Source organism: Branchiostoma floridae, chromosome 18, assembly GCF_000003815.2.
Source record: "Branchiostoma floridae strain S238N-H82 chromosome 18, Bfl_VNyyK, whole genome shotgun sequence".
In the NCBI taxonomy this organism is placed as follows: Eukaryota; Metazoa; Chordata; class Leptocardii; order Amphioxiformes; family Branchiostomatidae; genus Branchiostoma; species Branchiostoma floridae.
In genome coordinates, this window is record NC_049996.1 from 11,883,072 (window position 1) to 11,891,821 (window position 8,750).

Consider the following 8,750-nt stretch of genomic DNA (forward strand, 5'->3'; position numbering starts at 1 on the left):
AAGTGTGCTGTTAATCATTCAGTGATGTAGCCAAGGCCAGATATCAGGACAAAGTGGCAATAATGCATATGGTACATATGCTTAAAAAGAGAAAAGCCATTCAGCGAATACCCGGACATCTGTTGTCCACTACCCTGAGTGACTATATAACGTTATGTAGAATCCTATCATATACTGATGATATAGGCTACGCGCGGAGGACTAGCTCCCGTGTGCTGTTGATCATTCACGAACTTTATATCTGCCCCATCATCCAGCTGCCCTCACTATCCGCTTGCCTCACAAGGGGAAAGATTTGGCGCTTCTCTGACTCTGACTCCGTGTGACGATTATGGTTTTCCACTCCGGTCAAAACTGAGCTACGGCGTGCTTCAGCCAACTACGACGTAGTTTGATAAAGTGCGACGTAATCTGGCGAACTCCCGCGTAGTTCACACAACGAGCTCCTAGATACGACTTGACTTTCGGCCCAAGTACATGCCTGAAGTACGGTCTGACTCAACTACGTCGTAAGTATTAGTAACCATAGCCTGACTACAATCGCTCTCCTAGCCCGACAATTACCATGTTTAGCCATACTGCGACAAAGTTGGACTACAATGTCTTACCTCATCAATTTGTACATCACCTTGACACCGTAACGTTACTGTATTCTCCCCCCAATAAGCTAAAATGAGTACAAGACAAACAGTCGAGCGTATAGCCAATATGAAAACCAGAAGAATTCCCTGAGGGTAAGGTTTGGTCGTTTTAAACAGGAGGAGACATCGGTACATGTTTTCTACAATAATAGCTACGCATCATGTGTGGTAACTTGCATGGTATGAAGCTTTTCAAACCCTGTTCACAGCGACAGAAGACAACCTTCAATTCTTCATCTAGAATCTACACAGTAAATATATTCCCACCTGTGATACAAAATTGGTGACAACGTTAGAGATCTTCAAGCTTGCAGCAATGACCTGCCCGTGTCACACCCTGTCTGTAATGCTGTCAGACCGGTTAACCTGTCACTACACTTGACTTAGCTTGAGGTAAAAGTTCAACCACTAACGTGGGAAACGTATATGCTCATTGTGCAAATAACTGGAATAATGAAATGTAAATGCGCCATATTCCATGAAATGACTCTTAAACTAGTTTCCTCGAGAGGAGAGTGCTATTTTCTAAAAGACCACATGTCTTTATGTACACAAAATCGACTGGGCCGCTAGAAGAGTGATTCAATCGAGCTTAAAAGGGATGGACTGTAACTAGTGTTGTTAGATAGAAACGGCGAATAGGCTGTATCCTGTGTTCATGAATCTTGCAGTTAGCACCGTGACGGCAAACACCAAGCTCGTTTCTAAATAATAAAGAAAATGGTTCTTTCCACGAAGATCGTGTGGAGATCGAGTAGCTTATCATCCAACATGGCCGTTCGAACGTTCGAACGCCACTGTGACGTCACGTGAAAACTATCTATAACAAGAGAAGAAAGTTGAATGTTGTGGACATATGCATGGTTATTCCCAAATGCCCTCAATTTGTGTTCGTACGACAATCGTTCGACGTATGTAACTGGGCCCTGAGTATACTAGTATTGCATGTGTCGCACGATCAACTTGCCTCCTTATTGATTGCATTGCATTAACCATGATCCTAGGTGAAGCTTACGCTGGAAGAACATACGGATGACGTCACCCATATCAAGCGGGGATGTAAGTCAACCTCCGAGCTTGATACGGACCCGTGCGTACCCCAGCGGTGCCCCAACCCCAGCGCACACCCCTACCACAGCGTACCCGACAACGGCACGTGCGGACTCTGCTGCACTGACGACCTCTGTAACCATGGCCTACCGGCAAGCACCGCGGCGGAAGTGACGTACAACATCGTTTCCACTGCACTGATGCTTGGATTAGCAATGATGTTGAAATAATCTCAAAGTTGATGTTAAACTAAATTTTATCGCTAACTCGCGTGTTTGTTTATTAACGAAAAACGACAATGAATTTTGTTGTACAGAAGGACAACACAATAGCCAATAGTGATGTTACAATATGTATATTGCATTTAACATAATACAAAGAGTATATCGAATGTGCTGTATTCCCATAATCAAGAAATGTATAATACTGTAGATATCAACAACAAAGGCACCAACAAGACACCAGTATCTTAATCATTTTCTACAACATCAGTTTAGTTCTAAGTGATGGTCAAATTCGAAGACTTTGGGTTCCTTGTTTGCTACATATGCTACTACATACTGCAAATGATTTGTCAAATGTCAGCCAATCTGAGAATCGGGCAGTTCTTTGATTGGCTGCCAGCTGCTAGAGACCACGCCCCAGAGTGAAAACCTCAGCCCGGTGTAGCGGAGCCTCCCCAAGGTATATTGTATAAGCCCCAGGCGTGGCTTCGCGTGAAAGCCTTTCCGGGTGCTGTCCTTGGTACTAACGGGCATATCAAAACCTACCCCATGACCACGACGAACGGTACCACGGACAGACCTCTTCAATTCATCGCAGAATTTCCTATTCTAAGCACTGTTTGAGGAATATTCTTGAATCTTTTTGACATAGGGCTATTGTATCTGATAAAAAAGTTTAAAAATTCAGAAGAAACCAAATACAAGGCACTCTTTTAGACGCCCTGAGTATCCAAGCATCTAACACGTTGCTATATCTAAACATACGTTTGCTATATATAAACCAACTAAAAGGGCCCTATTACTTGCACATTGGTGAAGGTTTTGTCTGTGCTCTTCTGTACACGTAGGTAAATAAGTAAATATTCACATCGATGTAAATATCATCAACTGGACTGTCCCATTTTAAGTCGAGGAGGGCACCGGAATTTTCTTCATCCCCTCCATTCAAATAAACTTTTCCAATACATTAGCCTATTTTTATTCGTAACACTCTATCTACTCTTTGTATAGGAAAAGTTTAATGTCTGCTACGGTTTACAAAGTCACCTTCTGGCCACCTCTTTATGGTTATATAGACATTCTAAGCTGTTATGTTCATGATGCTTATCGATTCCTTGAAAACTTAGCTTTCCTCCTTTGAAGTTAGATGTAATCTAAATAATGATACGTCCCCATTCTAAAATCAAAATGGAGATTGGAATATTTACATCATGATTGACACTCTCTTCAAAAATTATGTCGTGTTCCCGCACACCCATTGTGCACAGATTAGCACATAAGGATCTAACACAATGTAACCAAAATAAGTATATCGAGTATTTTAGCCCCCAGTAATATTTTCAGGTATTGCAGCATTACAGGCCGACACCCCCTTTATGGAAGTAGTGTGGTATAATCCATGAGCAGTTAGTCAGCCGTCCCCGATGAATGACCCCTTATGGGAGAAGATAGTTGGGTTTATTAAGGGAAGAAAGGAAGGGGAGAGTCACTAGCATTTCTTATAGGGCTACAGCATTAAGAGATGCACAAGGATCTAACTATTTCAAGGAGGTATAAGATCTTGGATTTTTTGTCTTCAGATCCATGTCAACTCTGTCTATCCGGCGGTTGTTGGTCTGTTGTCCGGGTTGGGCGCCTGAAGCGCCTCCTCGTACGGAGGGGGCGGTTCATCACTGTCTGCGTACGGGTCGCACAGGGAGGACCGTTCAGTGATGCTGTCGTCGTCGTCGCCTTCCGCTAGAAGGAAAAAGGATATTTGTAATGGCTGGTCTATGATGCTAATCTATTCAAGAAAGACCCTGGTAACGGATGTGCTGGAGCTTTGATATACTAGTAGTCGTCACCTTCGTGCATTAAAAACAAGACAAGACAAGCTCTAAATATTTCACTGAGGTATGAGATCTTCGAACTTTTATTGAGGAATTGTACCGAATTTCCACTCACCTCTTCTGTCATTTCCGGTAGAAGCCGCATAGGGCGGTGGCGGTCGGGCATGGGAGGCGTAAGCATTGCCGTATCCGGTCTCGACGTCACTTCCTGGTGGGGACACATCTGTGTCGGAGTCATCATCGTATCTTCTTGGCACTGAAACCACACACATATGAACAACATAAGAGACCCAGATGTAAACTTAAGTACACATTCCAACCATGATAGCAGTTTGCTATCGTCTGGGTGTAGCGACAATAAACTGGTACACAGTTTCATCTGCGCATGTGCAATGTGATGCGTTGTGAGTACGAAGTATCCTTGAAAAATAAACCACGTCTATACATTGTTTCATACAAGTAAATGGCCCCACCTTTGACCTCGCGAATGCGCAGTTTAAATTGTGAACCGGCTTATAAGACGCCCAATATTGCTACATACCAGAGCGCAAAATGATGAACTCACGTCTAGGTGCGGAGAGCCTCCGGGTCAGCTTGAGGCGGTCGCGGTAGAATTTCTTCATAATGACGATAAAGATGCCGATCCCCATGAAGATGGCGACGATGGTGCTGAGCATTACCCTGAAAAACAACCACAATTATAGAAAAACAATAATGATAATAATGATAATTGCTAAAAGATATTTGACATGAAATATGCCTTTTTTACAAAAAAAATTACCGTCTTGCATCGTTCATTAGCCTATGTGTTGAATTTGAAACAATGGCATGAAAATTATAGTGAATTGAGTGTAGTACTGTACAGGTAAGGCCCAAAATGATTCTACGTGTATATGATTTTCCACTTCAATAAGAAATAGAAATACTATGATGTTTACATGGGATATTCCTCCTCTCGTAGCCCCTTGCCCCCGGGGCCTAAGGGGCCTCCCGCGTTCTCGCAACACCTGAGTGTGTCCGGGGCCTTCAGGCAGCAGCGGGTGAAGTTGCTCGGCTGGTTGGGTTGGGGGCACCGCCAACCCTGCATCAGCCGTCCGCTGTGGAAGTGGTCGGGACACCTGCCCTGCACATCCAGTATCACTCGCTCCATGGCGCTGCTGAGTGGTGTCAAAGAGTGAGAGTAGTGATAAGTCAATGTGCTTTTATGACACTGCTTTTGAGATAGATGTCCAAGCATCTAAAGAAATTTCTGTTCTGTTCAAGACGAAGATCTTATAACTCCGTGGATAAAGAATATACAACTGTGAAAACACAGTCAAACCTAAAACAAAACCTTGCCGTAAAACCAGTAGCCTCTTCTATGACCTCATGACCTGGAATGCTATGTCCGATTAACCGATTAATGACTTGTTCTACCAACTCTAACCTGTGCTTCCTGCTGCGACAATTCTGAATTACTGCTGCGGCGTGTCTGTGCACACGCACATACACCAAGGAGGTTCCTCGCATACACACACACACACACACACAGACACGCACGCATGCATGCACACACACATGCACACACACACACACACACACATACACATGCATGCACGCACACATGCACATACACACACACACACACACACACGCATGCACACACACACACATGCATGCACACACACATGCACATACACATACACACACACACACACACACACACACACACACACACACACACACACACACACACACATTCAACAAAACAATCCATTGTTGCCTCAGGCACAGTCATATGGGAAAACGCCGTTACTTAACCACTTATCTCCTAAGCGACGTGTGAGTCCATTACGGCATGTGATCTATCACGCTATGGGTTACCTCAAGACACAGCTAGATTTCCTTCTCTGCACTCTATGTGCTCTTTGCCCCCGAACTTGACAAGTATTGAAAAACCGGTGGGTTTTAAAATGCATTTCTAAAGCTTATCGGATACACCGGGACGTAAAGAGTGGGATTCTGAGCTCATCTCGCCAAGTTGGGGACAGAAACCTAATTTGTACGGATTAAGTGCCCAGGCAGAAAATCAATATGGCTACAGTTGGATATGATTTGTAGCTGTGATATGTGGTGGCTTTTAGTGGGTAAGGCCTGGGAAAATAGTTCGTTTCTGGCTGCCCGACCGGCCATAGCATTTATTTTGGGGTTGACCGCTGGCAAGGACATAAATTTTCGACCTGGCGTCTGAGTTATGAAATTCAAAACAGACTTTTTGTATTTCAAGCTCTCAGAATAGCGCTTAGAACCGTTGATGAAAAATGCAATATCTGTGACGCTAGCAAGCATTGTACTTCTTTGCTCCGTTAATCAGTATACTAGTGCTTGCAAAATTAATATCTGTATGATTACAATAAGATGTTAAAAAGTGACCTGGTGCAATCAAATTCTATATCTTTTATCTGTATTTGTCGGATCACTTCGGTCTATGCAGAAAAAAGGAAAAAAAAGAGAGAGAATCTCTGTATACCAACAATGTACATGTAATAGGCAATACAGCATTAGTATTCCTAGGCCTTAGCTGAACAACATTACGTGCCGCGGGGTACACTGTGCATGGAGGAAATTGAGTATAATAATAATAATAATAATAATGATTATGATAGTAATCACTTATTACACTTATTCTAGTCGAGCTTTCTATTTTCAAGACACTTCAACGTACACTACCTTTCTTTCCTCTCCTATCAATGGGATTTTATGACCTTCATAATCAGTCAATCGGTATACAATGTACTGTACTCTCTTATGGGCTAGTTTGGTTGGCCATTCGTTCATGATTATTCCGTAAAGGTGACTGGGTATACTAAAAGGTCAACCAATCGCTGCATCAAAATAATACCTGATTACGTAGTCATATCTGTATATAGTATCCCTAAACATAATCTAGTTTTGATAAATGATTTGAATTTTTCTAAAGGTGGGACAAGCCTTTGTATGTCAAACTTACGGGGACAAATGGGTTATATCATACAGGTTACGTAACGATTTAATGGAACACTCCTGGTTTTAGTTTTAATGTGTCATACTAAATAATTCATACTTAAATGTACAGAAGAAACGTCAGAGGAAAGGCGTCAAATGAACAACTGAGATATGACGACACGGATGTGGTGATATTTACTCAGAAGTACTAGAATACAATGAGATCAAAATCCTATCACCAAAATATTTTGTAGTGGCGACAAATTCAATAGCTGTCTAAATATATCGCACTCTTCTGAATGAACACAACCGTTGAACGTAACCTTCTCTTTTCCTTGTTTTAATAATTGTATGCCATGTTTGGTCCAGGAAATAATATTGCGTTATAATTACCCAACATAACCTAGACTTTTTGGTTAATTGCTTGCAAAGGTCATTAAATTTTACGATCTGACATCTAGTCATGAAAACTGTTACAACAGATAAAGTGATATAAACAGACTCATCAAACGTAGATCTCTTCATGTTAACAGTATTATACATATTGACGTCCGAAATCGAAGAAATAAAAGATAATCTATACCTTGTACCCCCAAAAAATTTCGTTTTTTTCCAGAACCATAGACGAAAATACAATACAAGTGTATTTATTTTCGCATGCACTAACAGAGTTGAACACAAACGTAAACATATGTGAAGCACTTGTTAGTATAATCTTTATTGTTGCCTTGTTTAGAGTACTCCATTGTTTAACAACCTGGCAATTCAAATGGCACTAATGTTGAAAAATGTGCCTCCGGCTCTGAGCAACCTGTGACGTATAGGTAGTCTGACGATATTTCTTAGCGCAGGTATCAGGTATACAGTAAATAATTACGTAAAATTTAAGAATTAATAGATCTATATGTTTCTGATGTTTCTACGAACATTCGCCGGGGGGTGTCTTCTTTGGAAGAGGGTTTTGTGATTTTACTTGAATTTTTAAGATTTTCTGGGTGGTAAAAGCTTGTGTTGTTTCATTTGTATCCATTGTGCAATACTTTCAGTCTCTCCTTTGCATGTTTTAGATTTGACCCAAATTGTTAATCCAACACAATCACATCATTATGATAAAGCCAGGACTTCAGATTTTACAGATTAACATGCCTAATTAACCATGATGGGAAATGAAGGAATTCGAATTTATAATTACGGATGATATTTGATAACCTGTAATAATAGCAATCCCAACAATTATTTTTAAGGATGACAACCTAAAATTATCATAAAATTCGATGAGTACATATGCTAGGCTATGACGCTAGTACGAATACGCTTATATTCATAAACATACCTTGTAAACTATTCTTATTTACGAGCTGTTACTAGGATTGCATGACGGCATACTGATAAACACAATGGAACGACATATCACCTTACTTCCTTGACAGCAAAATGACGTTAAGTCTAGGATATTCTAATTACAAGCATGTCAAAATTATCCGTATCGGGCAAAATCAACATAAACAGACAACAATACGGTACAAACAAGAACAATCCATCATAGAGGATAGATTCCAAAAAGACAGGCATACAAATGTCCATGTAGTCTTACCTTTGTGATTTTGTCTCTTTCTGATGATAAAATGTCTTCTCCCTTGATTCGTACCCAGCCTATAAGCTTACAACGTTGTATAGATGCTTCCCGGTAATCTTTTTCTGGACAAAACTCGTCGAAAGAGGAGGTTTAACGTTAGAATTTTAGCCGGAACATCGCTGCTACGTTTCTTTCCGCCTGCAATCCGCCATGTTGTTCAGTACGTCACGGCAGGGTGGCTCCTGTCGGGCCGGTCTTACCGGTTCACCGATCCACTCAGCACGGTTTCTCACCTGAGCGCATCAGACGACAAAATAAACAAACATGGCAACAGGCAAAGATTTCACTTTACTGAAGACATTCTGAGAGAAAATTGTGGAGTTTTGCTCTTATATTCTTCGCCGTATTGGTTTGAGATCGACGTCGATTGTTTCTTCCAGCGAAAGGATGTGCATCATCACTGCAG

The 8,750-nt window shown here is 41.4% G+C and overlaps 2 protein-coding genes across 4 annotated transcripts in view; one reads left to right on the forward strand and one right to left on the reverse strand.

The window, feature by feature from the left end:
• LOC118405707 overlaps window positions 1-2,605 on the forward strand; it is a 6,133-nt gene extending 3,528 nt beyond the window's left edge. Inside the window, exon 4 of the mRNA XM_035805335.1 lies at window positions 1,646-2,605. Coding sequence (XP_035661228.1) covers window positions 1,646-1,921 — 276 coding nt within the window. The 3' untranslated portion in view covers window positions 1,922-2,605. The remainder of the gene's footprint in view (window positions 1-1,645) is intronic.
• Window positions 2,054-8,750, reverse strand: LOC118405708. 3 transcript variants are annotated; one of them, XM_035805337.1, is made up of 5 exons: window positions 8,303-8,750; window positions 4,683-4,898; window positions 4,286-4,425; window positions 3,860-4,000; window positions 2,054-3,652 (listed from the first exon to the last, which is right to left on the reverse strand). In XM_035805337.1, exons 2-5 carry the CDS (start codon window positions 4,892-4,894, stop codon window positions 3,513-3,515), a joined length of 633 nt encoding a protein of 210 aa, XP_035661230.1. In that variant the 5' UTR covers window positions 4,895-4,898; window positions 8,303-8,750; the 3' UTR covers window positions 2,054-3,512. The 3 variants fall into 3 exon arrangements, with proteins under 3 accessions (XP_035661230.1, XP_035661229.1, XP_035661231.1); XM_035805336.1 differs by having other exon boundaries at window positions 4,683-4,901; window positions 8,303-8,748; XM_035805338.1 differs by having other exon boundaries at window positions 4,310-4,425; window positions 4,683-4,901; window positions 8,303-8,744.

Coding starts and splice junctions, on each gene's coding strand:
- LOC118405708 (XM_035805337.1), bottom strand. CDS start 4,894: ATGGAGCGAGTGATACTGGATGTGCAGGGCAGGTGTCCCGACCACTTC. Junction 4,001..4,285: donor GTTCATCATTTTGCGCTCTG/GTATGTAGCAAT, acceptor GTGTGGTTTCAG/TGCCAAGAAGATACGATGAT. Junction 3,653..3,859: donor TACCGGAAATGACAGAAGAG/GTGAGTGGAAAT, acceptor TTTTCCTTCTAG/CGGAAGGCGACGACGACGAC.